Raw genomic sequence first — 12,976 nt, forward strand, 5'->3', positions numbered from 1 at the left:
GGTTAGTAGATAAGAAATCTGAAGGCACATAACATATCGTTATGGACGGATTCGACTACCAAAGAGCACGAAGAGGTTAGGAACCCTTTCCACCTATCTTGGGCGGTAGAGACGGGGGAAGAGTATTTAAGTTTCGATTTAAACTCTGAAAAAAGAATGCTCGGAAGTTTTACCTATTAATTTGAGCAATTTGTTTGAACAACCAAGTTGCACGACAGTGTTGGGCAACCAAGTTGTGCGACAGTGTTGGGCAACAAATCTTGGGTGAAAGATAGGACACAAAGGGTTTCAACTCGTCTTCCTCTTCCGAATTTTCTACCAAATGATATTCATTTCAAACATTCACCCTCCCCCCCCCACAAAGTTAAACTTTCATCCTGTTTTTATTTTTCATTTATTTTTTTCAAAGTATGTTTCATGCGTTTAAGTACTTAATTACTGAAAATTACAGTTGATAGTGAGCGATTTTCCATATAAATAAATAAAAATAATTCAATTAATGCACTTAAGTTGGTAGAGAGTAGTTTCCCGCATGATAAGATATCTAGGAACACATTTAACTTGCAAGTTCATTTAATTACTTTAATTATAAATTAAAATCCCTACCCCTCGAATCGAAAATTGATTTGCTTTTTAAAGAAAAATGAAATTAGTTCATCCGTAGATAATTTGCTCAAACAAGGCATTTTTCTACAAAAATGTATAAGGTAGAGTTTAGAAAATTTAAGGGGATATTAAAAATTAGATGTTAAATTAAATTAATATAAAATTTAAAAATACCAAATTTGTGAATAAAAATCGCCGCTTTGTAGAAAAACCTCAAAACAGCGTTTAATCCGTTGAAAAAAAATAACAATTTTACATTTAATTAATTGTCACGGAAATGTCTCATTGACTGCGAAATATCACTTTTTTTAAATATACGATTATGAAAATTATTCAACGAAAAATTGGCGAAATTAAATAATTTTTATTCTGTGTCGCAAACTTTAATTTGAAAAATAGACAATTTAATCCACCGATGGAAAACTTGTAGCCTAGGTGTAGACGTAGTTTTATTCTGTACAATGTACACATCTACAAGTTCCCCCGTTGGAGTTTTCAAAGGGTGGCTTAATTTGTCCATTGACGGAAAAAAATGGTGTGTTGAGATTTTCGACTATACTCTAGAAATTACACGTGACCATTTCAACATAAATTACAAATGTTTTACCCAAACGTAAATTGAATTAAAAATTATTATACCCTGTGAATTTCAAAATTTGACCTTTAATTTGAGAAAAATGTCCCGTTTTGAGAGTTGATATAATATTTTATTTAGAAATTAGTGGCGAGTGTAATAAAAACCCGAGCCCGAAATCGCGATTCTGTTACCGTGTGTTAAATTGTGTATATATCTGTACATAAACGCTGCGAATCACTGAAAGAACTCGAGGTCATGCGTGCTTGTCGAGAGCAGAGATGGTCCGGTACACCTCGAGGTCGAATCTTCCGAAAACCCAGGCTCGATTACCGACTCGGAATCGGATACTGAGTTAGCGGAACTGATCGACCATGTCACCCGCAGAACTCGAGAATTCGACCCCGGCGAATTCTCCCCTTACGAAGATCAGGTACTTGCTACAATCACAATGCTCTCTCTCTCTCTCTCTCTCATTTCACCCCAGAAACGCATAAAACGATATTTGAACCCCGTCTTGGTCGACCCGTCTTTTGTCTATACGTCATGATGTTCTTCCGCTGGAAATTCAGTCGCAGGTTAAACGCAATAAAAACATTAATAACCTCGCCGCTTTACGAGGGTTTAAAAAATGTGTTTTTTCGCTTTTAACCTCTTTTATTGAAGGAATTGCTCTGTGATTTCAAAGATTTGTGATTCAGCATTTGTGACTTAATAGCGTTGAACAATTCCGCGTTAAATATCTTTTACAAAAATTATTCGATCCAAAGTCCAAATATTTTTGATCAAATTGGAATGAAGTTGAATTTTCATGTTTTGTAATTGGATCAAATGTAACGAATTTTTGGATACAACTTTCGATCGAAGTTGAATTTGGATCTGCCCAGTTTTTGATGTCAATTTTGAACCCAATTAGATCTACCATTTTTACGGGTTTTTTTCTGTACAAGGCTTACAAAATCGGTTATTTTGTGCAGATAATATCGCAAGGATTTTATACTTTGAATATCAGACGAGGGTTTATATTTTTGTACGGAAAAACCGGTTGGGCTGCTGATGATTTTCTGTGGAATATAAAATGAACGTTTTCGGTTCACAAAATATGGAACGAATGTTTTTGTGTACACAAAATATGAAACGAATGTTTTTATGTACATGAAATATAGAACGAATGTTTTGTGTACACGAAACGTGGAACTAATGTTTTCTGTACACGAAATATCCAATCGGTTTTCCATAAACGGTTTATCGGAAGACTTCCCTACACCGAATGTTTTTGTGTACACGAAATATGGACAAATGGTTGTGTACTCGAAATATGGAAAGAATGTGTTAATGTACTCGAAATATCACATCGGTTTTCCATAAACGGTTTGTCGGATGACTATTCCGTACACCGAATGTTTTTGTGTACGTAAAATATGGAACGAATGTTTTTGTGTACACGAAATATGAACAAATGTTTAGTGTACGCGAAATAATGAACGAATGTTTTTATGTACACGAAATATAGTATAGGTGTTTTGTGTACACGAAATATGGAATAAGGGTTTTTGTGTACAAGAAATATTTATAAATGGTTTTGTGTACACGTAATATGGATAAATGGTTTTGTGTACACGTAATATGGATAAATGGTTTTGTGTACACAAAATGTGTTTGTGTACACGAAATATGGATCGAATGTTTTCGTGTACATGAAATAAGGACGAATGGTTGTGTGTACGCGAAATATGGAACGAAAGTTTTTGTGTATACGAAATATGGACGAATGTTTTTGTGTACACGAAATATGAACGAATATTTTATGTACACAACATATGGACGAATGTTTTGGTGTACACGGAATATCAAATGGATTTTACATGAACGGTTCGTCGGATGACTATTCCGTGCCCAGGATATTGAAAATGATTTCCTAACACAGAATATCAGAAGTGGTTTGGTAATATACTCAAAAGTAAAATATTCCAAATTTGAGATTCTAGTCTTAAGACGAACACGAATTAAAATCGGGCCAAAATCTGAACGACACAAATAACGTTTGAAAATCACAAAAGCAAATCCCCGAATTGAGTGCCAGCGTAGATCGCTATGATACCCGTGATACTGAATGGACCCATCTATTGGAATGAGCAATGGTACTGGTGGCTTGCTGCATGTTTTCGACTCTGTTCTGTCTCTTTCTCACGAATTAAAACATTTATTTTTCTTCTCCCACTCAAATCCAACTTCGCGTGTTTCGTACCGAATCCCGGATCCCGCTGTTCACGAAGATCCAGTTTTGCACACGCACGAGTTGATGTGGATGTTTTTGGGTTTTTTTGAACATTGAGAGCATTTTTGGAACCATCCCACTAAACCATCCTCCTTTTGGTCAGATCGATTCGATTCCCAGTATAACTTGGATCTAAACATATTCACCCCCGTTCAGTGTTGAAGTATTGTCAAACCCACGTGTTCTTCGAACTCTGAATATATCGTCCAAAATGGCGGGCCTATGTCTGAAATTTAGTCTCGACTAATCTATTTTTTATTTTTCATTTTTTTGAGTTGTCACGTAATCGTGTTGTATTTTTTCTCATTGGTGGGGCTGATGGGCCATTGATCTAGCGCGTATCTATCGCGGCTCATACGGAGGGTAACACCTAAATTAATTAATATATCATATGGATAGTTCGTAACAATAGGGGAAATTTGGTTTAACCTAGAATGCGTATATCGTTGATTCGTGTATATTTTCTTTAGAAATAAGTCATAATTGGTAATTCTTAGAGATAATATAAATTTCTACGAATTAAATAAAAATAATAAAATTTTATATTTGGACATATTATTCGGATATTTAAAACGTCAAATTTTCAAGGTTGAAGTAAGAATAATGGAAAAACTGAAAATTTTTCGTCAACAAGACAGCTTCCATTGAAAATTTTAAAGATAGATGTCTCTGGCTACTGAATTTGTCAGTGTTCTGAAATAATTCCGCTGTATCAAAATTTATTGTACACGCCTTTAGTACCATCGCAAATTTTATTTATAGGTTTTCCAAAAATTATACGTTAATAATGTTACGAACTAATCTCGATTTTTCCGGGTGATTACTCAATTTATGGGTGTCGATATATATGAACTATTCCAATTGGCCGGGCTGCTGGCTTAGCTTTGGCTCATTATTGAAGTAATGATGTTGTTAATTGTCCACGCGCGTTAGAGAGCGTACCTGATAGTTGATTAACTGACGTTGCATTAGGATTTAGCGTTGAGGGAGGATAGTCAAGTGGAGAGTAGTCGTTCTGAGTTGTCCGACATCCAGGAAGAGGTCGAGACAGATTCAGCATCTTACGAGGTACCACACCTAATCTACCACTTAAGCAGAATCAATCAATGTCCTCCGCAATTCTGTCCGACGCGTTGTCAGTGAGGCTACACGAGTATTTTCACGTCGAAGTCAGTTCGTTTTCAAGCGCGTTACCAGTCGTCTGGTGATAAGTTTGGATATAAGGCTGGTCTATTAGTCGGATTAATTGCTTGTACCAGTTCATTTACTCAGAACCCGGGATCCCTTACGAAGATAATTTGTAGACTGTGCGAGTTGTGGTTTACGCAATCGAGTCGGCTTTTGAATATTAATAAATTTTTCATCGGGTAGTCGAGTATTCGATTATTTCCAAATTTTCTTTGTTCGAGTAGTCAAGTAGTCAGATAAACCCGTAAACTAATGACATAGGGATTATTTTCGAGTACCTGACGATTGGTCGATTACCTGAATATTGTCGGCGATAAAAAAATTCGGCGAGATTTACAGGTCGCGTATTCGAGTACCAGATTAAGACAAATTTCTAATACTCGATAATCGATGAGTATTTAAAATTTTCTTATTCGAGTTCGAGTTCGAGTATCTGACCTCAAAAATCGTCGGGTACTCGCACAGCCCTATAATTTGAGCCAAAGCTGTATCCAGTTTGAATCTAATTCTGTTTGTATCAAATATTATTGTTCAAACCATAATTAATCTGAATAGCCTGCATTGTATAAAACATTTAGGATGACCATTTTCGGATCCATGTTGAATTTGAATATAATTTTGGCATCAAATTTGATCCACCATTTTCGTTTCTTAAGCTAGTTTATTAATTTTAAACATCAATTATAGGATTAAGCGCACTAGTCACTGGTTCCAAGAAATAAACTTTATTTCCATGACTACAGTTTACTTTTTAAAATTATTAGTTTCGAAAATACCGTATTTAGATCTTTTGCACAAAAACTTTATTTCTAAAACTGATTACGAATTAGGTTCGATTTCGGTCCCAACCCCGAGTAGTTTTAAGCTAGGGATCTACTAATAATTAGTCTAATTTGAAAGTATCTCGATCGTGAAAACACTCTCGCCTTCAAACCGCGAATGACGTATTCGCGTGACGGAACTGCCGAGGACGCCTAGAGACGTGTAACAGTAAAATAAACTGGACTAAATTTCATACACGAGCCTGTCGAGCGAACGCCCAAGAACAAAATGCGTGACTAATTTCCTTCCCACCAATTCCCCCCCTTTTTGGAACCCGCGTGTTCCTCGAAGCAGATCAAAGAGTCAGGACACCCCGCGGACCGAAGCCGCCATTCGAGCCGCCATCAAAGTGCGCACGTACCCAAAAACGTGTCCTCTCGAAACGTGTCCGGCAGGGACAAGGTCAAAGGTCACGGGGGCCTGACACGCGACGACCTCCCCAGTCATCGAAGGGTCACCAACATGCGGGAGCGACGCAACTCGGCCGGACAACTCATCATCGAACACGACGAGAACCTCAGTGATAAGGAGATCTACCCTCAGTCTCAGGGAGGGATCCCGGCGATCGGTGAGGCCTTTCTTCTCTACGCGCTTCCGGTGACGCGCTTCCGGGTCACGCCCACCCGACACCCACTCGCTCTATATTGGGCGAGCGCCACAAATCGGGGGTTGCGGATTAATGTCCGATTTCAACGGTCGCCCAATGTACCCACGGATTGTATTGTGACCTACTCACCTATACTCACACGCGAGGCGTTTCAAGAAGTGGATATGTCTTTTCATTAATTGCTAGAATGTCTAAAATTGTCGTTTCGAGGTCTAATATTAGGGCCAACGTCAAACATTCAATGTATAATTTTATATATGTTCATATGCAAAGATTCTAGATAACTACATAGGCACGAGATCTTTAAGGGCTAAAAGTACATACGTTCATGTTCAACATCTAAAATACATAGATTAGAGTTCAACATCTAAAAATATATAGGTTCATGTTCGACATCTAAAAGTATATGGGTTTATGTTCGACATCTAAAAGTATATGGGTTTATGTTCAACATCTAAAAATACATATATTAATGTTCAACATCTATAAGTATATAGGATCATGTACAATATCTAAAATCATGTATATTCGTGTTCAACACCTAAAAATACAGATTCCTGTTCAACATCTAAAAGTACACATACATACAACATATGTAAAATCGAATCAACGTCCAAAATGAAAATAAGAATGAAACGCGTAAAAACAACCAATATAAACGATCAATCGTTGGTCATTGTGGCAATGGTGTCTTCGTATTTTGAAACGTCTCGCGTAAAGCGCCACATCCTGGTGTCTCATTCTGTGGGGGTTGTTTCCCTCAGAAATCACTAAAGACAGCGCCAGCGAAGAGTGCAATTCGCTAGATAACTTCTCGGAGGACGACTACGAGATGGGTCGCGGGCGGGTCAAGGACAGCCAGTACGGCCCGTCGCGCCAGTACGCCAAAGGTGGCAGAGGCACCTACCACCAGCCGGGAAAGTCGACTGAAAGGCAACTGTACCGACCGCAGTCACCGACGCCGACCAGTCGGAGGTACGATGACCCGGACGGACACCCGCACCAGTCGGGACCCGCGTACAATTCGAGCGGGGAGCCTCCATACGGAAACGGGGTGTACGGTGGACGCACGGCGGGGTCCAAGTCGGGCCGGAGCTTCGAGGCCTTCCAGGAAGGCCGCTTCCGATGGTTCGTGGCTCTCTTCGACTATGATCCCAAAACCATGTCCCCCAACCCCGACGCTGCCGAGGAAGAACTACCGTTCCAAGAAGGACAACTCATAAAGGTTTGTCTCTTCGTTACTTTTACGCGGAACGCATTTAGACAGCTTAGAACGCGCGAGGAAGCTACGCTATATAGCCTATACCATAATTCTCGATTGGATTACGTACCCGCGTATGTCATAAAGGTATTTTCTGTAATTAAACCTTGTTCGCGGGATATAACGTAAATTACGTAACTTCCAACTAGCTGGCGGAAAACGTGCCATCTAGGAGTAACAAACACCAGGAGAACTCAGCTAGCCTTTAAACACGCTAACGCACTGTTGTGTACAAATTTCATTGGACGAGGCTTTACGCTGAACGTTTTTCGGAAAGGGGGAAGACTATTTCTGAATTTTCCCCTTCCGACGGCAGCAAACTCTAAAGCGTCTAACCAATGAAAAATGTACGCAAGAAAATGCACGACTTTTGACGGGTTGCGTTCTCCTTGTGTGGGGTGCTGTGTTTGTTGCTCCTAGGTCTCATCAACTTTATTGACGACAAATGGAAGTTAGACAATCGGATTTTGCACACGACCACAATTCCTCGTGTGTTTTTTACTTTGGCAATATTTAGCTTAGCTCTTGCTTCGTTAACACGAGATTTCGTTTCCATGGAAACCGTTTCAATAGCACAAGAAATGTAAGAGTTTTCCATTTATGTTCCCTAATTGTATGATAGACTAAGAAAGGTTTCACAAGGATATTTCGCGCGCGAATTTAGGACCATGTAAAGTCTCAGCACGGGAGGGCGCCACGTATATCAAAATGCTGGTGCGAACCAAATTCGAAGGATTCAAATATTATTCTTATTAGCACGTGTTTTAGAAATCAGATGTGATACACGTGAGGTACTATATGGGTTTGAAAATAATATGCACGTGATCACCACTTTCTAAAAAAACGAAGTCGGGGGGTCTCGCGCCGCCGGTTATACAGGAAAAAGCTAAGGGGGGTCACTCGCGAAATGTCCTTGTGAAACCTTTTTTAGTCTATGATTGTATGTTCCTTGGAAATACACATGAATACTTAAAGGGCCACACCGGCGTTTGAAAACAATTCGGGACAGATTTACTAAGTGTTAGCAGATACGACCAATTATATTCTGGAAACAAGCGTGTGAAACTGGTTAAACTCAAACGCCGGCGGGTCCTTTCATATGACCTTTTTACATATGACACCAGTGAATGAAATTCAACTATTGCATTATTTCTAAATTACTATTAACAATTATTCGAAACGTCAAAACAGCATTAGTCTAAATTATAATTAACAATTATTCGAAACGTCAAAACAGCATTAGTCTAAATTATAATTAACAATTAGTCTAAATTTGACTCTACCAATAATCTATATTTGACTTTACCATTAATCTAAATTAGAATCTACCATTAGTTTAAATTTACTTTACCATTAGTCTAAAGTTGAATTAACAATTAGTCTAAATTTGAATTTACCATTAGCCTAAATTTGAATTTACCATTAGCCTAAATTTGAATTTACCATTAGCCTAAATTTGAATTTACCATTAGTCCAAAATATAATTTACCATTAGCCTAAATTTGACTTTACCATTAGTTTAAACTATAATTTACCATTAGCCTAAATTCGATTTATTTTTAGCCTAAATTTGAATTTACCATTAGTCTAAACTATAATTTACCATTAGTCTAAACTATAATTTACCATTAGTCTAAACTATAATTTGCCATTAGTCTAAACTATAATTTACCATTAGTCTAAACTATAATTTACCATTAGTCTAAACTATAATTTACCATTAGTCTAAACTATAATTTACCATTAGTCTAAACTATAATTTACCATTAGTCTAAACTTTAATTTACCATTAGCCTAAATTCGGCTTTATCATAAGTCTAAATTCGGCTTTATCATAAGTCTAAATTAAATTTACCATAAGTCTAAATTAAATTTACCATTAGTCTAAATTAAATTTACCATTAGTCTAAATTTGACTTTGCCATTAGTCTAAATTAGAATATACTATTAGTCTAAATAAGAATATACTATTAGTCTAAATAAGAATGTACCATTAGTCTAAATTTGAATTTACAATTAACCTAAATTTGAATTAACCAGTTAAAAAGAAGGTTGAAAAAAAATATGAATTTGATGAATAATTGGTTTAGATCTACGGAGACAAAGACGCCGATGGCTTCTACAGAGGTGAATCGCAGGGCAGAATAGGATATGTCCCCTGCAACATGGTGTCGGAAGTGCAGGTGGAGAACGAAGACCAAATGGTCCACCATCATCAGCACCCAACGAGCCACCACCCGCACCCGGCGGCACATCACGCGCCGCACCACGGGGGCCACGTCCACTCCACGCACCAGGGACACCCCGCTCACCACGCCGACTACGACGCCCCCAAACGAGAGCCCCGAACCAAAATGCACTCATCTAGCGTACACGTTAATCCAGGTAATAATCGTGTCCAATTTCTTCATCAGTAACAGCGGTGGTCGGAAATTAGATAGAGCCCTGAAATGGTTAGCGCCATTCAAAAATGAACTATTCGCGACAGAAACGACTCTAGGTGGTGCTGTGGGAGTTAAAATCTTCCGAGGTAGCGCCTATGATCTAGTGATGGGCACCGCTCCTCTCATTGTGAGCGCTTTTGTTATTATGAGCGAATTTGAGCGGCAAAATGTTTTTTTTTTTAGCGCGAAACGAAAATGAGAGGAGCGCCAATTTCCGCGCTCAAAAAAGAGCGAAAAGAGAGGAGCGCTTATTTAACCGCTCAAAAAAGAGCGAAAAGAGAGGAGCGCTTATTTTACCGCTCCAAAAAGAGCGGAAAGAGAGGAGCGCTTATTTTACCGCTCCAAAAAGAGCGGAAAGAGAGGAGTGCTTATTTTAACGCTCAAAAAAGAGCGGAAAGAGAGGAGCGCTTATTAACCGCTCAAAAAAGAGCGGAAAGAGAGGAGCGCTTATTAACCACTCAAAAAAGAGCGGATAGAGAGGAGCGCTTATTTTACCGTTCAAAATGCGTGAGCGTGAGTGGATCTTATGCTAGAGAACGGCTATTTAACGAAAATGCCCAACACTGCTATGATCTAGCGTCTACTATTGTCAAATTAGAGGAAAATACCAAAATTTGGGAAATGAAATTGCTCTGTGTTACCATAACAGAACCGTCCCTTGGGTAGGGCGAGAGGGGCAGGGGCCCAGGGCTCCAAAATGCTAGGGCACAAAATCGATGATTTTCATTCAAATTAGATATTGAAAATTTAAAAATTTCTACTTAAGGTCCTGGGGGCGCCATTTTTGTTTATGGCCCAGGGCGCCATTTGGACTAAGTACGGCTCTGTACCATGGAGGAAAATAGTGTAAACTTATAATCCTAACGCTTCTGGCTGTTAAATGCTAATAGCGACTGGGCACAACCGATATATCGGCTGTAATATCGCACGATATATCGAACGATATTAACTGTAGTGTACATGACAAAATCAGTACACTGTCAATTTTTCATGAAAAAAGTTTGCAAGAGCATATCCGAATATATTTATTTTCATTTTACGTGATACATATTTTCTATCACAAATCGAATATCGTAGTTCTTTATTTGTTTACACTCCTAATTCCCGGTCTAAAAAAAGTATGATCTAGCTTCTGAAGTCCGGCGTAAGTGGCGCGGCCAATCAAATAAATTATTATCATTAGTTAGTTAATCGAGAATTTTCTAAATTTTAAAAGTTTTTCCTAATATCGGTATCGGCCAATATCGGCTTAAACGAAGCCGATATTGGCCGATACCGATATTAGAAAAATAGACCGATATATCGGTGCATCCCTATTGCTAATAAGCTATCTATCTAGTTTTGAACAGCAACTAAAAGATGGCGTATCGATAGTTTTCGTTTGCGAATATATTTTAAGCTAAGGATTTAAAATATTTAAGTAAAACCCGTAAATGTTTAAATTATTTTTCCTCCGTTGGGGGTGGTGAGGGGCTCTATTACATACGCTTCTAAGTTTTTAATAATCATATTAATATTTTCAAAGGTGTTCCAGTAAAGAAGATGATATCTCTGTACGATTACGACCCTCAGGAACTATCACCTAACGTAGATTCCGAGGTATGAATTACTAGACTGAAACTGCGTCTCTCTTTAGTCGAATCGTTCTTTATATTTATTTTTGATATCGGGGATTTCTCGGGTTCAATACAAATACGCAACTTTACTGAGAGCACTTGAAGGCACCACAGTAAAATCGTTGCCTACATTATTATAAAGGCGTGATGACTTATTTCTTTGCTTCTGAAGGCTCTGTAATTTGGAATCAATTCACTTTTTCGAATGAGCTGAAACAACAATTTATATTAAAGCCATTTAGTGAAATATGTCTTCTCACCATTCTTTTCCATAATCTAAAAAATTAAATTACATCCCAAATTTGTTATAATTCATTAGTTCGCACTTTGCGACGCCATATTTTTTGTGGGTCCTGACTCTTGAAAGTTTTTAACCATCAATAGCGTTTTCCATTGTTACTGCTCGACAGGAATCCAAACCTCTACTTGGAATGCTTATCCTGGCGTATCGCGTATGGTAATATCACTCTGACGGCTTTGGTCCCGCCTACGAGAGAACAAATCCCCTCTTCGCGCGCTCCCCTCTTACGTTGTTTAATAATAATAATAATAATCAGCTAGGCCTAAGTCGTCAAGCGACTTTTAAAGCCATTAAATCAGGCGTAGGAGGGTGGGGGCAAGCCCTGCAAGCCACCCGCGCCAACAGCTCCCTACACTAACTATTACCGTTAACCTCTACAAGTTTTTATGGAAGGAGAACCCGAAAAGCTCGGGGGAAAACCCCGGAAACCAATGGGGAGAGAACTTGCAAACTCAACGCGGAAGGAGTTGTTCCGAGTTTTCACCCAGTGCCACAAGCTGGTATCGAACCCGGCTCCTCTTGCTGCGAGGCGAAAATTCTAACCGCTCCGCCACCCCATACATAGTTAACATAGTGACGTCAAAAAACCGTCAGCCACATCGAGACGAAAATCTGCCGCGATAAGCATTCCAAGTAGAGGTATGGAGCATATCCAATCGTTGCCTACGTTATTATAAAGACCCACGCACGGTAAATTTCTGCAATATATTTCTGACATTTTTATTCGCCAATTTCGACCACTAGGTTCTCTCGTTTTCAGACCACTTGAAACGGTAAAGTTTTCAAGAGTCAAGAGCCACAAAAAATATAACGTTGCAAACTGTTGCATTATAACAAATTCGCGATGAAAATTACGTTTTGTTTAGTTTATTGTAAGAAGGTTCCCAGAATTTAAGAAAAGCACGGTGATGACACATCTCTTTAATGATAACTTTGCAGTGTCTATTAAGCGTAACAAATTTAGTAATCAAAACCAAAGAATAATAGGTGTTTAATTATGGAACAATTTCTCTAATGAGCTGAAAACAAATATGTCTTACCATGTTTTGGGGGTTCAAACACCCCCCCCCCCGAAATGCTGATGACTGGGGGGGGTGCCTAATAAAAATCAGTGAAACTTCCGTCAGCACCCCCCCCCCTTGAAATTTTCCCTCAAACCCCCCCCCCCCCCCTGGAATAAAATCCTGGTTACGCCCTTGTGTCTTACTCTACTTTTAAATCTAAATGTAGAGAAATTGTATCAAAAATGAGTTACTGGCCATGATATATGGTGTATTTA

The 12,976-nt window shown here is 38.6% G+C and overlaps 1 protein-coding gene across 9 annotated transcripts in view; it reads left to right on the forward strand.

Moving 5' to 3' along the window:
* Positions 1-12,976, forward strand: part of Rbp (RIMS binding protein) — a 106,521-nt gene that overhangs the window by 85,806 nt on the left and 7,739 nt on the right. For 2 of the 9 annotated variants that reach the window (XM_090162591.1, XM_090162594.1), the window contains exons 21-26: positions 1,428-1,613; positions 4,431-4,526; positions 5,760-6,036; positions 6,840-7,300; positions 9,427-9,721; positions 11,306-11,379. In XM_090162591.1, coding sequence (XP_090018717.1) covers positions 1,428-1,613; positions 4,431-4,526; positions 5,760-6,036; positions 6,840-7,300; positions 9,427-9,721; positions 11,306-11,379 — 1,389 coding nt within the window. The remainder of the gene's footprint in view (positions 1-1,427; positions 1,614-4,430; positions 4,527-5,759; positions 6,037-6,839; positions 7,301-9,426; positions 9,722-11,305; positions 11,380-12,976) is intronic. The other 7 variants (XM_090162593.1, XM_090162592.1, XM_090162595.1 and 4 more) reach the window with 7 other exon arrangements.

This window comes from Leiobunum rupestre, chromosome 11 (genome assembly GCF_980474605.1).
Source record: "Leiobunum rupestre chromosome 11, qqLeiRupe1.1.hap1, whole genome shotgun sequence".
Classification (NCBI taxonomy): domain Eukaryota; kingdom Metazoa; phylum Arthropoda; class Arachnida; order Opiliones; family Sclerosomatidae; genus Leiobunum; species Leiobunum rupestre.